This window comes from Podarcis liolepis (assembly GCF_965112155.1).
Source record: "Podarcis liolepis genome assembly, chromosome: 13".
NCBI classification, from domain to species: domain Eukaryota; kingdom Metazoa; phylum Chordata; class Lepidosauria; order Squamata; family Lacertidae; genus Podarcis; species Podarcis liolepis.
In genome coordinates this window covers 26,870,398-26,887,571 of record NC_139573.1, presented here as the reverse complement: position 1 = coordinate 26,887,571, position 17,174 = coordinate 26,870,398, and the positions used below count along the sequence as shown (strand labels likewise).

The window sequence follows — 17,174 nt, the reverse complement described above, 5'->3', positions numbered from 1 at the left end:
GTTGGTCTGTTGTAGTCATAATAGATAACAAGATGAAATTTTTTTAAAAAAAATTATTAAAAGATCATCCAAAAAGAACTCCCTTAAGAGAATAAAGCCTTTTAAGACAGTCTTTAAAATAATCTTTCCCAATTTTTTTTAAAAATAATTCATGTAGCACCTTAAAATCCCTTGCCCTTCCCTGTGAAACCAACTGCCATCATTAACTGTCATCAACAGTTACAAGGTTGTAGCAACCTATGCTTCAGAGTATCTGAAGAAGTGTGTATACACACGAAAGCTCATACCTAGAAATCTTATACTTAATTGGTTTTTAAGGTGCTACTGGAATTATTTTTTTAAAAAACTTTTTTTGAAAGATTCTTTTAAAGACTGTCTTAAAACAAAAGCACTTCATTCTTTTTAGATCATCTTTTAATATATATTTTTAAATCTTTCATCTTGTTATTTATTTCAAAAAAAAACAATTGATACTCCATATTCTCCCTGGCCATTCAACAAAACAAGATATTGCTAAACCAGTGAGAAATGATTCTTGACAGGAATACATTAAGTTTACAAATGAAACTAATCATGACAAAATTTCAAAGAAATACAGGGGCATGTTGTTAATCTTTGATGCAACATTAAAATTACATATTCTCTGGATCCCCCTCCTCCATGCAACAATGTTCAGCAGTAGAAAATGATTGTCCTGGAGAGCTCTGGGTAAGTGCTGTCCTAGAACTGTAAATGCCAGCTAACATTTGAATCGGGGGGGGGGGGGGCACAGCCTTCTTGGTAGGCATGGAACTCCCTGATGATACAATTCTCTCTCTCCCTCTCTCCTCTTTTAGATAGGCCCTGAAGGTATTTCATCTGTGTTTAACTAGGGATAATTGTTGGTACTGTAAGTTTTTCAGTGACTGGGGATTATATATTTGATTGGGTTAATATTAAATGACTATATCACTTTTATCTTATTTAGATTATAATAGTGATTTTTTTCCTCTTGGTTTCGAAAAATGCATTTTATGTCACTTTGGGAAGATGTTTTTATTAGGAAAGGTAACATGGAAATCTCTTCCATAAAAAATAAAATAAAATGACACCAGTGCTACGTGTGGTGCTTGATGTCTTGATATCTAATAATTCACTAATTTGTATTAGGGCCTTTTCCCTCTTCTTCAGACATACAATATGGAAAAAAGAGAAGAGGGAAATCAAACCATCATCACAGAATTAATTCTTCGGGGATTTGTGGATTTTCAAGATCTACGGATTGTCATCTTCATCTTGTTTCTAGCCATCTATATCCTTACAATGACTGGAAACATCCTCATTGTTGGATTAGTTGTGACAAACCACAGCCTCCACACTCCCATGTACTTTTTTCTGGCAAACCTCTCTTGCTTGGAGACCTTCTACAGTTCAACCATCTTGCCCAAGGTCCTTGTCAGTTCCCTGACTGCAGAGAGAGCCATTTCCATCCCTGGCTGCATTGCGCAATTCTATTTCTTTACTGCTCTGGTAGTTACTGAATGTGGTCTCCTAGCTATGATGTCTTATGACAGGTACGTAGCAATATGTAAACCTCTGCATTATGGAACTCATATGACAGCTAAGCGATGTGTTCTCATGGCAGCTGGCTGTTGGATTACAGGTTTTTTTGCAATGTCAGTAATGATGTATCTGATGACAAGGTTGACATTTTGTGGTCCCAATGAAATAGAACATTTCTTCTGTGACTTTACCCCTGTGGCAAAAATCGCTTGCAGTGAATCTCAGAAATTTGAACTAATGGGTTTCATATTCTCAACCATTTTCACCGTGCCTACATTTTTATTGACTCTGACCTCATACACATTTATTGTAACCACTATCCTGAGAATCCCATCTGCTACTGGAAGGAAAAAGGCCTTCTCTACATGCTCATCTCACCTTTTTGTAGTGACAATTTATTATGGCACCTTAATCATAGTCTATGTGCTGCCCAATAATGAAAATATGAGAAAGCTAAACAAAGTCTTCTCTGTTTTTTACACCATTCTTACTCCTCTGGTCAATCCACTGATATACAGTCTCAGGAATAGGGAAGTGAAAGTGTGCCTTAGGAAATCTGTTGGTAAACTGACTAATGGCATATGGTCAAAGGAAATTCAAGGAACTGTTTTTAGTTTGGGATGGAATCCTAAATCACCCTAGATTCATTTCCCTCACTTCAAATTGACTCCAATTTCCCAGTATTGCAATATTCTCAGCTTAATTGTGCTTCGAGCCCCAAAACCCATCCCCCATGGAAATAAACACACAGTGGAGACTGAATTTAGTTTAAATGTTGATGGGCAAATTTTGGCCACAACTTTATTAAAATACACAAATGTGACTGGTATTGGTTTAGGCATTGGTATCAAACTACAGTGGTGCCTCGCAAGACGAAATTAATCCGTTCCGCGAGTCTCTTCATCTTGCGTTTTTTTTGTCTTGCGAAGCACGGCTATTAGTGGCTTAGCGGCTTAGTGGCTATTAACGGCTTAGTGGCTATTAACGGCTTAGCGGCTTTAAGAAAAAGGAAACAAACGCGCAAGAACTCGCAAGACGTTTCGGCTTGCAAAGGAAGCCCATAGGGAAATTCGTCTTGCGGAACGACTCAAAAAACGGAAAACTCTTTCGTCTTGCGCGTTTTTCGTCTTGCGAGGCATTCGTCTTGCGAGGTACCACTGTATATATAGCTCCTGCCCCACCCTGCAGGAAGCCTGTGAAGGGTAAACAACCAGCAGGGGGAGCTCCATCAATGTATATAGACTGGTGTTCACCCCTGGGGTTCCCAGGGGTCCTGGCATGGCCCTAGCCCCTCTCCAGGCTTCGGACAAGATCCAGACCCCCGGATTCCTTTAACAGAATACCCTATTCATTGGAGGGGCAGGTGATGGCCGCACCTCCGCTCCCCACATTTCCCTAAACCAATGCCTAACCGCCAAACCTTACAAAGTTGTGACGATTGCTAAGAGGTAGGCAAAAACCAAGTGGCCACAGCCAGTCTGCCACATTGGAAAAAATTCATACCTTGCCCCCATTCCAAAACAGGTGACCAAACAAGGTCCAAATCAAGGTCAAACACAACCTAATTAACAGGTGGGTGGGTGGGTGGGTGTTCAGCAGCGCAAAGCAAAATGAGGTCCCTACGTCATGCTTGCAAATAAATACCCCCAACCTTGCCACACTTCTGATTGGCTAAAGGCCATTGGCATAACTGTGGCACCACCGGCTTGGAGCAGGGCAAGCCCCGCCCACAAGCTGGTTAGGGAAGAGTTTCAGTGCCGAGCACAACATGGAGGATCCAACTTATCATGTTCATTTTGAAGCATAAGTAACAGTGAGATGTGATGAAAACATCCATGACTGATGGAAATCTTGACAAGCTGACACAGGGCATAATGCCCCAGAATCTAAAGAACTATTTAAGTTTAGAGTAGAAAATAATGCTTACTGGTGGAAGATAGTGAAGTCTTCAAAGGATTTATTTCCAATTTAACTGCTGATCCAATTTGCCTGATGTCCCAGAGAAAGATTTAGACAATAACCCAGGTGACCCTTTCACCTGGAGGATTTTCATGTTCTTTACCACACAGAGAGTCCCATCTGTTTTCCATACTGGGAAAAAACATGGGAAAACTGACATGATTTCTAAAGCAGAGTAGATAGGACTGGGGCAGGGCTATTTGAGGAAAAGAAACTAAGGGAGTTTTAAGCTTGTTTTCTGATGCAGTATGGTCCTGATTCAGTTCAGCACCTTCTCCTGCACCTTCTTTAAAGAGCTTGTTTTCTGATGCAGTATGGTCCTGATTCAGTTCAGCACCTTCTCCTGCACCTTCTTTAAAGAAAGAGGAATGTTGTGAGATCAGATTGTGGTTATCTTGTATCACATTTACTCGAGACCTCAGGTTCAGAAATCAAGTACAAAATACAGTAGTGTCATATCTTTGTCCATATTAGGAAACAGGGAACTAACAAGATCTTCTTTTCAGTATCCCAGAATATCAACTTCCTTTCTGAACAGCAGCTTGGACAGATGTCCCCCTCTGCACACGCCTTTCTGAATGTCATCTACTTGACATGACAAGCCACTGAAAAGGTGTGAGCATATGTCATCACACATGTCCAAGCACTATTATGTTTGAATCTTTTTTAGCATAGATATAAATAAACTTGCCTGACAAGTTTAGATAGTCTATTGTACTAATTACCACACACCTGATTTCATTAACCCTTTTCACTTTGTTACATTGAGCAACAAGCAAACCTTTCCAGTTTCCATCTTAGTCTTCTGATCCCTTTTCTAAAGACTAGCATGCTTAACAAGCAAACCCAACTCTTTGTTAATGAAGGGATATTGGGGGGTAAATGTGCCAGAATTTCCTAGCAGACTGGGACTATTTTGTCAAATTTTAATGACCTAATCATCAACTTTACTTTTGAATATGACCCCAGGTGATTTAGTTACTCATTTAAATGAGACATAAGAGACACACATCACCAGGGGAAATTACTTTAGACATTACATACACAAAAACAAGTAGAAGGTGTAGATGACATTGGTCCTCGGAATATAATGTCTTCTTACCATGAGGTTTCATCTGTATAAATGAAATGGATGCAGAAGACAAACTTCTACCATTTAGGCAATGAAGGCAGGAGAGGAGCAGTATAATACTTTACAGGAAAGCAAAAGCAAAGTATCAGAATAAGACAGATAGATTATCAGATACAGGAAGCATGATGATGAAGAAAAGGTTCTCCATATTCTGCATTTTAAGTTTATCACTCAACAGAATAAGATATATGTAAACTAAGAAATAATTGTCATGAAGGTGAGAAAAAAGATAATGCACAACAAATGAATGACTGAAGAAAGGAAGTGCACATACAATACATGACAATGTAAGTCACTGATATTAAATGAAGGAAAGCTTTCACTGACTACTGAAAGGGAAAAAAGAACCACTCACTGCTGCTAGATACAAAGGATGACAATGGCAGAAGGGAGAAATCAAACCATCATCACAGAATTGATTCTCCAGGGATTTGGGGATTTTCAAGACCTACAGATTGTCCTCTTCATCTTGTTTCTAACTATATACATCCTTACAATGACTGGAAACATCCTCATTGTTGGATTAGTTGTGACAAACCACAACCTCCACACTCCCATGTACTTTTTTCTGGCAAACCTCTCTTGCTTGGAGACCTTCTACAGTTCAACCATCTTGCCCAAGGTCCTTGTCAGTTCCCTGACTGCAGAGAGAGCCATTTCCATCCCTGGCTGCATTGCACAATTCTATTTCTTTACTGCTCTGGTAGTTACTGAATGTGGTCTCCTAGCTATGATGTCTTATGACAGGTATGTAGCAATATGTAAACCTCTGCATTATGGAACCCATATGACAGCTAAGCGATGTGTTCTCATGGCAGCTGGCTGTTGGATTACAGGTTTTTTGGCAATGTCAGTAATGATGTATCTGATGACAAGGTTGACATTTTGTGGTCCCAATGAAATAGAACATTTCTTCTGTGACTTTACCCCCATAACAAGTATCGCTTGCAGTGAAACTCAAACATTAGAACTGATGTGCTTCATATTCTCAACCATTTTCACCTTGCCACCATTCTCATTGACTGTGACCTCATACACATTTATCATCATCACCATCCTGAGAATCCCATCTGCCACTGGAAGGCAAAAAGCCTTCTCCACTTGCTCATCTCACCTTGTTGTAGTTACAATTTATTATGGGACCCTAATCTTAGTTTATGTGTTGCCCAAGAGGGAAAATATGAGAAAGCTAAACAAAGTCTTCTCTGTTTTTTACACCATCCTAACACCTCTGGCCAATCCCCTGATATACAGTCTCTGGAACAAGGAAGTGAAATAGTCTCTTAAGAAATCTATTGGAAAGCTGCATAAGATCATAGGGAATCAAAGGCACTAATTTTGGATTAGGGGAGAAATTGGTGACTTCATCTTATGGATACTGAAGCCTTTATATAGTGTCTAAATCTCTTTCTTTCTCTTGTCATACATATAGTGATGGGACAGAAGAAATTATACTATTTTTCTTGTGTCATTCATTATCACCATTCATGATCTGCTGAATTCTACCTGCTGTAGCTTGGAGCTAGGTGCGTACACTGTAGTTGTACACTGTAGTTTATTGAGTGCTGAAAGGGACACAGCTAAGAACCACCTGAAGCCCCATGAACCTTTTTGCCTGCCAATAAAAGCAATCCCAGTGCTTATGAGTGATTATTGTGATGTCAGCTGGTTCCAAGACTCTTCTTTGTTGTGAAATCTTGGAGGTATTCTGGGAGGTTTTGCGGCTCTGGGTGAAAGTTGGAAGAGGGTTGTCGAGTGGGGCGGTGTGCCACAGGAGAATGAATTGATATTTGTTTGTATTTATTAGTAATTTGTGTCATTGATTTTATTTGGTGTTTTGAAAATATTTTTGTTGTTTATGTTTCTTTATAGAACTTGGATATATATTAATATATAAAGTGGTATATAAATGGTCTAAACAATAAATAAATGATAATAAATTCCAGATCAACCCTATTGTGTCCAATTGCACCTTTCTACTGAAAGAAAACGTTTTTAAAAACAGAATGGGGAGGGAGCAGATTTTCAGAAATTTACTGTACCTTTCACTGCACACTTCACCCCCTCTAAATCTGCTGCAAAGGCACCATGCAGAGGGGAGGATGGAGGGGTGAAAATTACCTCCTCATCCCACTGATTGATTCCTCTTTCTCAGAAAATGGTCAGCATTGGTTTGTTGTTGTTGTTGGTAGTACTCAGCATTGCAACAGTTGCATGCTTGATGCTTGTTTGTATTGCATCAGTTTCACATTGTGACCACTCTGATGCCCTTCACAACTGGAAACCTCCAATTTCTAGCCACATGAAGTCAAGTGTGAATATTGGAGATATTTTCTTTGCATCAGGAAACATAGAATTTATTCTTTGAGACTATCATAACCCCAAAATTTTCATAGTAATATTTATTTTACTGAAAGCAATATTCATTTGCAAGGTCTTCCCTAGGCAGAATAATTTGAGAAAGGGACGCGGGTGGCACTGTGAATTAAACCACAGAGCCTAGGACTTGCATATCAGAAGGTCGGCGGTTCGAATCCCCACGACGGGGTGAGCTCCCATTACTCGGTCCCTGCTCCTGCCAACCTAGCAGTTCGAAAGCACATCAAAGTCCAAGTAGATAAATAGGTACCGCTCTGGCGGGAAGGTAAACAGCATTTCCGTGTGCTGCTCTGGTTCGCCAGAAGTGGCTTAGGCATGTTGGCCACATGACCCAGAAGCTGTATGCCAGATTCCTCGGCCAATAAAGCGAGATGAGCACCGCAACCCTAGAGTCGGTCACGACTGGTCCTAATGGTCAGGGGTCCCTTTACCTTTACTGCCTCAGTAGAATTTGCATCTTGAAAGGTGGGATATAGGCAATTGCCATCACACCAGAAGGAAATTTTGAGACACACAATATTTTGTGTAAACATGTTATACTTATTAAAATATAACAAACCAGAGGCCCTGCAAAACAAACTAATTAAACCAAAATACAGTTGTACCTCGGTTTTTGAACATCTCCATTGATGAACAGTTTGGTTTATGAATTCTGTATACCCTGAAGTAAATGCTTCGGTTTTTAAACACACCTGAGATGTCAGAAATGCCATGCGGCTTCCACTGAGTGCAAGATCCTGAGGCCTACCTAGCTGTTGGCTGTTGAGTTTTTGTTTTTTGAACATTTCAGAACTCGAACAGTCTTCCGGAATGGATTACATTCTAAAATCAAGGTACCACTGTAACCAAATAAAATACATCTGGGCCAGTGAATTCTAATAAATAGGGGATTCTATCGCTCTCGTCACCAGGGTTGCACTCTATGTTCATGAAGCTAGGTTTGTTAAGGTGCCTCCCTCTATGCTGTGGGCATCCTGGGTGTATGAACCTGACACGCACAACATAGCCTTGTTGGGCAACATTATCCCCAGTTTTTCTGCCAGGCTGAATGGCACCATCCAGCAGCAGCATAGGGTGAGGGGGACCATAGGGGAGGTTGCCCCAGGTGCAAAATTGTTAGAGATGCAAAAATTTGACACTTGCTGCTGCCTCAATACAGCTGTGTGCTTTTGTCATCGGGCTCCGTTGAAAATAGCTTCTCCATGCTAACCAGGAAGTGACCCCTCCAGGTAATGGAATGACTCTTTTTTTCTTACCTCTGTGGGTGTACCTAATCACAAACATTGCATTCTGTGAAGGTAAAAATTGAATTTGAATGTGACCCCAGGAGACTTAGTTCTTCCTTTAAATGAGACATAGGAGACACTTATCTCCAAGGGACATTAAATTAGATGGATACATGGAAAAAAGTGGCAGTTGTATGGGGGTTGGTCCTCAGAACATAATGTCTCCTTGCTGTAAAGGCTCATATGTACAGATGAAATCCATGCAGAACTCAAAGATGCAAATATCAGAACCAGAAAGAGAGAATAATAATACAGGGAGCATGAAGAAGAGTAGAAGGTCAATCTATGCTCCATATTTTGCACTTCAAGCATATCACTCAACAGAATGAGATAAAGGACTGTACAGGTAAGAAACACTGCTCATGGGGGAGGGAAAACAAAATCAATGAGGAAAAGAGGCCAAGACCTCTGTATCTGAGTGATAGCTTTTCCTTAGAAGGTGGGAAGCCAGTAGTGTGATTAGCCTCCAAATTCCTGGGGCTATTTTCTGTACAATTGCATGACAAGCTGACAAGTAACAGAACATGCTTATGGCTCAATGAGGGATTTGAACCCTGGTCTCCCAGGTCCTAGCCTGACACTCTGACCATTACACCACCACCGGTTCTCACTGCAGGATCTTGTAAGGCTCCAAGGCCACATGTCTGGCTTCCAGAGGATCTGCTTCTTGTTTGCAGGGGAGTAAGCTGATTGATCAAATGTTATCCCACATGTTTTCCTTTCACTTTCTTTATCTGATCTTTTGGTGATGTCGGTTTCTTGCGCAATAACTCCCAATCAACTTTAATTGCCCAAACTGAATTTATTAGTATGCAACTGAACATCATCCAAAAACAGAGACCCGAAGCTTCTTCACCTGAGGATCCCATAGGGTCATTAGTTGAATGGACATCAGTCAGGGATTCCTTAGCTGTGATTTTTGCATTGCAGGGTGATCAATGCAAGATGATCCTTGGGGTGATTTCCATCTCTATGATATTATAGTTCTATAGGTTGCCTTTGCCTCTGGCTCTCCTTAGATATGTTGGTTCTCTTTTTATTGCCTACCTTGTATTTACTCATTTATCTGGGCCACCTATATCTGTCACAAGGGCACAACTAAAGAAAGATGAGATGTGGGAGATCAAATAATGGTGAGACTATAAACTAATACACTCACCACATATTCAATTAAGGACAGCTGTCATTGGCTGCTAGAAAGAAAAAACAACTAAGATTAGTTTTACTCCTTGAATTAAATTTCTGAACTTCACCAGAACTACATCAACTACAATGCAATCCTCTAAACACCTAAGAAGTAAGATCTATTGAGTTCAATAAGGCTTACTCTTAGGTAAATGCATGTAGGATTGTGGCCTTAAGCTGAAGAGACTGGACATGCAGTTGTACAGATATCTTCCTTTCCATCCCCTTCCTACTCTTCTATTTTTGTATCAACGTTTTTATTGATTCATTCAAACTGGAATACAAAACTACTTGTTCTTTGCATTTATTAACACTGACAACAAACAATGTTCCTACTCAATAATCATGGAATGATGTGGGATGTAGAAATGCAAGTTATTCTCATACGCTTGTTTTTGCGTTGCTCCAAATAGGAAAACCATTAATGGAAGTTAAACTTGCACTTTGATAATGAGTGCATATGTATCCACTACAAAAGCATACACTGACAAGAGTAATGCTGTTGTGAAATGTGTAACACTAAACCTTCAGATCATTGTGTCTCAAAAAAACACACATAAGATATGGAAAGTTCTGGCAAAAGAGAATCACCTACACAATCCCTAGCAGAGCCATACTTAATAGTCATTGTACCGTATGCAGCAGCAAATAATGGTTAATAATTCAGTGAATTTTATTACATTTCCCCCTAGATATGAAGGATGGCAATGGCAGAAGGGAGAAATCAAACCATCATCACAGAATTGATTCTCCAGGGATTTGGGGATTTTCAAGACCTACAGATTGTCCTCTTCATCTTGTTTCTAACTATATACATCCTTACAATGACTGGAAACATCCTCATTGTTGGATTAGTTGTGACAAACCACAACCTTCACACTCCTATGTACTTTTTCCTTGCTAACCTGTCTTGCTTGGAGACCTTCTACAGTTCAACCATCTTGCCCAAGGTCCTTGTTAGTTCCCTGACTGCAGACAGAGCTATTTCCATCCCTGGCTGCATCACACAATTCTATTTCTTTAGTTCTCTGATCGTTACTGAATGCAGTCTCCTAGCTATGATGTCTTATGACAGATACATAGCAATATGTAAGCCCCTACATTATGCAACCCTAATGAACAACAGGCTCTGCCTTCACATGGCAGCTGGGTCTTGGATTAATGGGTTTCTAGCAATGTCAATAATGATGTACCCAATGACACGGTTGACATTCTGCGGCCCCAATGAAATTGAACATTTCTTTTGTGACTTTACCCCAGTAGCAAGAATTGCTTGCACTGAGGCACAAAAATTTGAATTGATGGGTTTCATATTTTCAGTCATTTACATCCTTCCTCCTTTTCTATTGACTTTGACATCCTATATGTTCATCATCACCACTATCCTGAGAATCCCATCTGCTACTGGAAGGAAAAAGGCCTTCTCCACATGCTCATCTCACCTTGCCGTGGTTACAATTTATTATGGCACCCTAATCATAGTCTATGTGCTGCCCAATACTGAAAATATGAGAAAGCTAAACAAAGTCTTCTCTGCTTTTTACACCATTCTGACCCCTCTGGTCAATCCACTGATATACAGTCTCAGGAACAGAGAAGTGAAAGAGTCTTTTAGGAGGTCTGTTGGCAGGCTGACTCGTAGCTTAATGCCCCAGAAATTTCAAAATAATGTTTTTAAATTAGGGTGAAAACTCGAGCATCCTGCCGGAGGATTGCGATGTGTGTGTTTTCTCTTGATTTTCTAAATCCTTTCTCTTGTCACATGTACTGTGGGAATTATATATTTGTTATATAATTTAAATCTATTTCAGTATTGTAACTTCTGTATGTTTTAAAGTATAGCTGTAATTTCTCTTTTTTTTTCTTTTGTAAAATATTTTGAGTGTTTGTTTGTTTTTTTACAATCAAGCAGTCTATAATTTTTATGAAATTAATAAATAAATATTATTATCTGAATCAAAACTATCACTGCTTCGGGTGCTTGCACGACCTTTCACGAGGGAGACTGGATAATTGAAAAAGTCCTACCCACTCTGATCTGCCTCTCTTTCTCCCCACCCCCAAGCCCTTCCTTTTCTAAGCCTCATTTCTTTCTTTATTTTGAATTGAACCAAAATAGTATTGTTGAGTCCATTGATGTCAATGGGTTTACTTTGTGCATGACTTAGTTGAGGATCACCTGGTTACATCATATATTGCAAGTGATCCTATGAAACTGATAAACTGGTACAGCCTGAAATTATTTTCAAAGGCTTTGGATGATGAAAGCTCTAACCTCAAAACTTTAAAAAGTGTTGTCTTGATTAATTGCCCAATGGGGATTTGGAACTGTAGGCTGAACCTGAACTCAATAATTGTCTACAGTGTCTTCTTGGAAAATCCATGTTTCTTACAAGACTTCCATTTGCTGGAGCAATACACACCAGATGAAGTAAGGAGTAGGGATAGAGTTGGGGGTTATCCAGTGAAACTTTATTCTTATGTATTGGTGTGTTTTATAAAAAAATAATAGTAACAATAGTTCCTGTTCCACATCTAGGTTTATGTGCACCTATATGCTTAGTAGTTCCTCACCCCTCTTTTATTGTCCATTCCAGGTCGCCCAACCACTACCACAGTGTCCTTTCTCAGATCAAGATGAGCAGGTGATAGCAAAGGTTGCAAGGTTTTTAGATGGGCAATCAGAATAAGATCAACTATTCGGCTACTGATTCAAAACTCTAAAATGTATTTTAAATAATTGACTTTTTATTTCTATTCTTTGTATATCGTATTGTTGTTTTATTGCTATAGTCAATGGCTGGTGCAAATAAAGATTCATTCATTCATTCATTCATTCATGGTTTCTGTTCCACATCTAGGTTTATGTGCACCTGTATGCTTAGTAGTTCCTCACAGGAGCAATTTCAGGAATAAAGTTCTTTCCCCCCTATGTTGCACTTTTTGCCAATTCAGAAGGAGGTAACCTGAGGTGGCTGACAGCGTCAGCAAGTAAAGAACATTATTCCTAAAACGGTCAGACACAGTAATGATTCCCCCTTCCCGCTCCCCACTTCATGTAGCTTGGCTGAATCATCTGTTGGTATTGGTTTAGTTTTCATGGATGTATCCATTATTGGTTGAGCCAATTACCTATGTTATAAACCTTTGTGGACTACAGTTCATTCCATGTGTGTGTTTGTTTTTACTGAAATGATCCTTTGATATTTGCATCCACCTTTCCTCATCCTTATCCATTCTATTGTTACACCCAAGCCCTGGCTCTGATAGGTGAGAGACTCCAAGGGTACAAGGGGCTTACCAAGGGTCCGCTTTCCTTGGAATGAGGAACAGCAAAGACTGTGATGTTTTAATAATAATAATAATAATAATAATAATAATATTTATAATATTTATACCCTGTCCATCTGGCAGGGTTTCCCCAGCCACTCTGGGTGGCTTACAGCACATACAAAAATGTAAAAGATGGTGATTCACAATCATTGTCTAGAGAAAGAGTTGCTGATGAAGGTGGTTAAATGGCAAGCTATGGCCATTACCTTACCATTGCCCAGTTAGTAATGGAATCTCACATCAGCTTTTAACCCTTACTTAGCACAGGACCCAGTAAATGGGAAGGGACTCAGGCATCATACAGACTCCCCCCTTGTCATATAACACTAATCATTAAATAGATGCATCATTCTCTCTCTCTTTCTAGTTAGTTTTTAAAGATTCCTTACTGTGTTGTTTACAGCTATTTCATTTGTATTTTGGGTATTGATCTAAAATTTGCATGTTTGTAAACACTCTAATCGTGGGCAATAAGACTGGAGAAACTTGCTGGGCTGTCTATTTAGCAGCATATGGAAAGCAAATGGTCCCTCCTGCAATTATTAACTCTTCATCAGGCATGACCAAATCTATCAATCTGAATGTCTAATTTTCTCAAAATGAAATTAAACTCACCACATTTCCATAATAGTTTTCATTTCTTTTTGGGGGGTGGGGGTGGGAAGTTTTTCCCCAAAATAGCATTTTTGTACTAATTTCTCCTAAAATTGGCATTTTGTCTAATTTAAACATTTCAGATGCATTTTCTCTGTTATAGTCTTTTGTGTTATTTGCTTTAAATTATGCATGGTTTCCCCTGACATATACATTGTTTTTTAAAAAGTAGAATGTAGGTAAAAAGGTGTCCGACTCTGGGGTTGCGTGCTCATCTCGCTTAAGAGGCCGGGAGCCAGCACTGTCCGAAGACACTTCCAGGTCACGTGGCCAGCATGACAAAGCTGCTCTGGCGAGCCAGCACCAGCGCAGCACATGGAAACGCCGTTACCTTCCCACTATAAAGTGGTACCTATTTATCTACTTGCACTTGGGGGTGCTTTCGAACTGCTAGGTGGGCAGGAGCTGGGACTGAACAACGGAAGCTCACCCTGCTGCGGGGATTTGAACCGCCGACCATGCAATTGGCAATAATAATAATAATAATAATAATAATAATAATAATAATAATAATTTATTTATACCCCGCCCATCTGGCTGGGTTTCCCCAGCCACTCTGGGCGGCTTCCAAAAGAATATTAAAACACTATGATACATCAAACATTAAAAGCTTCCCTAAACAGGGCTGCCTTCAGATGTCTTCTAAAAGTCTGGTAGTTGTTGTTCTCTTTGACATCTGGTGGGAGGGCGTTCCACAGGGAGAGACTGAGGGCTGGAGCCCTTCCTGGCACAATGAGACAGTGCCGCTTCCCCTGAAGGCTCAATGACTGATGGAGAAGGCAGCTTCCCCAGAGCTACTTGCCTCCTTGGGTTAGACACTCTTCTGGGGTCAGCTTTGATGGCAGAAGGGACATGCGCTGGCGGGAGCTGTGTAGGCAGGCTTGGTTTCTCACTGGCAGCCAGGCTTTGCATTCTGGGCTCTGGCATCAAGGCTGCATTCTGGGGACCAAGTGCCCCTTCGGAACAAGATGGTGCAGGCAAACTGCCAGCCAGATGTCCCTGATCCCCGTAAGGGATGGGCAACATCGGATGGGGTACTGGCATGCCCGGCCAGTACGGTGGCTGTGGCACCCACTCGACAGAGCTGTAAGGGGGGCCTGGGGCTAAAGGTGGCAAAGTAATGGGCGGGCACTGTCCTAGGCACTGAGGTTTTACCCACAGTGCCACCCGCGTCCCTAGAATGTAGGACTACATTACAAAATTCAGGCATGTGTTTGAAGGATAGCTGTGTTTCTTTTTACAAGTTGTCTTGGGAACCATAAATTAGATGAGTTCAACTCAGTTTTCATTAAGATGTGCACTGAATTGAACCAAAATGAATTTCTCCCCCATTCCTACACTCTCCTGGTACTGTAGCAAACATTTCATCACACTGACAATGCTTTCCATTTGCCTAGAGTGCTCCTAAAATGTTATGTCTGTGTCCATCATTAATTTTTAGACGAGGAGCAAAGGGACTGTGACGCCTCAAACCACAAAGTGTAAGTCATGCTTCCCACTTCCTCTGATTTTTTCCCTTCAGCAGAGATACATTGTCTGCATAATGGAACAACGCAACCAGACCAGTATCAAAGAGTTCATATTTGTGGGATTCTCCAGCGACCGAGGTGCCAATTTGTGCCTCTTTGCAGTGGTTCTCTCCATGTACTTCATCACCCTGACAGGTAACACACTCATCATTGTGGCCATCCGTATTGACCCACGGCTCAGCACACCAATGTACTTCTTCCTGACCAATCTCTCTTTCTTGGACATCTGCTACACAACAAGTGTGGTACCTCAACTGCTGGTTCATTTCCTGATTAGTCCAAAGACCATCTCCTTCAACAGATGCATGGCCCAGCTCTGTATCTCTTTGACCTTTGGCAGCATTGAGTTTATCCTGTTGGCAGCCATGGCTTATGACAGATATGTGGCTGTTTGCTATCCCTTGCATTATAAAGTCATCATGAATAGGACAGTGTGTATTCAGTTGGCACTAGCTTCCTGGATTGGTGGCTTCCTCAATGCTCTAGTGCAAACTGGGTTCACCATGCGCCTTCACTTCTGCACTTTCAACATCATCAACCACTTTGCTTGTGAAGTCCTGGGTGTTATCAAGTTAGCTTGCTCTGAGACCTTTATCAATGAGATCATGCTTATGGTGGCAGGGGTCATTGTGCTACTCATCCCCTGCATCTTGATAATGCTTTCTTACGTGTATATAATCCGTGCTATCCTACGCATCCACTCTTCAGAAGGTCGGCACAGAGCCTTCTCCACATGTTCCTCTCACCTGACTGTCGTCACCTTCTGCTATGGAACAGCTGCATTTGCTTATATGAATCCCAGAACAAATACTTCACCCAACCAAGACAAGATGTTGGCTTTCGTATATGCCGTGGTCACTCCAATGCTTAATCCTATCATCTATAGTTTAAGGAACAAGGAAGTCAAAGGAGCCTTGGCTAAAGCAGTAAGGAAAAATGTCCCCATGGAAAGCTAAAGAACCATTTGTAAAAATTTATATAGCAGCATTAAAATATGTACAATGGTTATCAGATATTTAACTGATGCAAGTTCAAAGTCAAATATAAGCTCTATCTGCTCTTGCCTTTGGGAGGTTGGGGACTGATTTACATATACATGCACAACTCTTAATGAGTCCACACAATGACTGGCAATTGAATGTTAACATCTGAACTCATTGGAAAGCATGATGTTGATATAATAGAATCATAGAATTGTATAGCTGGAAGGAAGCACAAGGCTCATGTGGTCCAACCCTTTGCAATACAGGCAAAAATCTTTCACCCAAAATCGGACTTGATATAAGCAATGTGTGGTGCAAGATTCCAGACTAAGACTAAGTTAGTTCTTGGTATGAGCTTTCGTGTGCATGCACACTTCTTCAGATACACACGTGCATGCACACGAAAGCTCATACCAAGAACTAACTTAGTTGGTCTTTAAGGTGCTACTGGAAGGAATTTTTTTTATTTTTGACTATGGCAGACCAACACGGCTACCTATCTGTAACATGAAAAATAATGTTATATAATGCTCAATGCATTCTTTCATTGATGGCTGATCCCTGCTCTACAGCACCCTCTGGTGTCACATTTTTAACATTATTAAGGATTCCTATTAATTATGACAGTATAATGCAGCGGGTTGCAAATAGAGACAAAGCAGTCATATGCCATAACTAATAATATGAAACACTCTAGGCCCCCAAAGAAGACGGCACAATATATTTGTGCCCTTCATTCAAAAAAGGAGATAGTCTTTGTCTCAGAGAGAAGGTCCACAAGCAACTTAGGGACAATAGCTGATGTGAACTTAACTTCTGCCAAGGACAGGTTTTGGAGGAAGTAGTAGATAGGGCTGTGCAAGATGGGGTCCAACTTGTTAGCAGAATTATGAATATGTTTCCTATCAAAGTCACTAGATAGAATACAAGAAACAGAACGAAGAGGAGGGCCTGAAGCTGTCCCAGATTGGCAAACCCCAAAAGAATGAACTCATTGAACATAGTCTGGTTAGGTCAGCTCATTAAAAAATTAAACTGCAATCCCGGGTAACAGTACACAGAAGCGCTATACCAATAACTCCACTTTCCAACTGGAAGCAAAATCCATTCTTCGCAATAACTATGATTGCCTTAGTTGCTTTGACAGATGACATTTGACATTTTTCACGATTCTATTTCATTGATGATTTTA

General features: G+C 40.5%; 4 protein-coding genes across 5 annotated transcripts; all 4 read left to right on the top strand.

Annotated features, from left to right (window-relative positions):
- The first annotated feature begins 175 nt into the window (after positions 1 to 175).
- Positions 176 to 6,576, top strand: LOC310691024 (olfactory receptor 6F1-like). 2 transcript variants are annotated; one of them, XR_014518319.1, is made up of 3 exons: positions 176 to 2,402; positions 2,712 to 2,990; positions 3,950 to 6,576. XR_014518319.1 is itself a non-coding variant. In XM_083470615.1 (2 exons), exon 2 carries the CDS (start codon positions 1,180 to 1,182, stop codon positions 2,182 to 2,184), a length of 1,005 nt encoding a protein of 334 aa, XP_083326741.1. In that variant the 5' UTR covers positions 767 to 849; positions 1,171 to 1,179; the 3' UTR covers positions 2,185 to 2,294. The 2 variants fall into 2 exon arrangements, 1 of the variants encoding a protein (XP_083326741.1); XM_083470615.1 differs by lacking the exons at positions 2,712 to 2,990; positions 3,950 to 6,576 and having other exon boundaries at positions 767 to 849; positions 1,171 to 2,294.
- On the top strand, positions 5,007 to 6,576 carry LOC310691097 (olfactory receptor 6B1-like; the record flags this gene model as incomplete). Its single annotated transcript, XM_083470696.1, has 1 exon — positions 5,007 to 6,576. The coding sequence occupies one exon, from the start codon at positions 5,007 to 5,009 to the stop codon at positions 5,910 to 5,912; it is 906 nt and encodes a 301-aa protein (XP_083326822.1). The 3' UTR covers positions 5,913 to 6,576.
- A 1,396-nt stretch (positions 6,577 to 7,972) lies between these two features.
- On the top strand, positions 7,973 to 11,203 carry LOC310691028 (olfactory receptor 6F1-like). Its single transcript, XM_083470618.1, has 2 exons — positions 7,973 to 8,241; positions 10,176 to 11,203. The coding sequence occupies exon 2, from the start codon at positions 10,185 to 10,187 to the stop codon at positions 11,169 to 11,171; it is 987 nt and encodes a 328-aa protein (XP_083326744.1). The 5' UTR covers positions 7,973 to 8,241; positions 10,176 to 10,184; the 3' UTR covers positions 11,172 to 11,203.
- A 3,810-nt stretch (positions 11,204 to 15,013) lies between these two features.
- On the top strand, positions 15,014 to 15,955 carry LOC310691059 (olfactory receptor-like protein OLF3; the record flags this gene model as incomplete). Its single annotated transcript, XM_083470657.1, has 1 exon — positions 15,014 to 15,955. One exon carries the CDS (start codon positions 15,014 to 15,016, stop codon positions 15,953 to 15,955), a length of 942 nt encoding a protein of 313 aa, XP_083326783.1.
- Between the last annotated feature and the right edge of the window lie 1,219 nt (positions 15,956 to 17,174).

Coding starts and splice junctions, on each gene's coding strand:
- LOC310691028 (XM_083470618.1), top strand. CDS start 10,185: ATGGCAATGGCAGAAGGGAGAAATCAAACCATCATCACAGAATTGATT.
- LOC310691024 (XM_083470615.1), top strand. CDS start 1,180: ATGGAAAAAAGAGAAGAGGGAAATCAAACCATCATCACAGAATTAATT.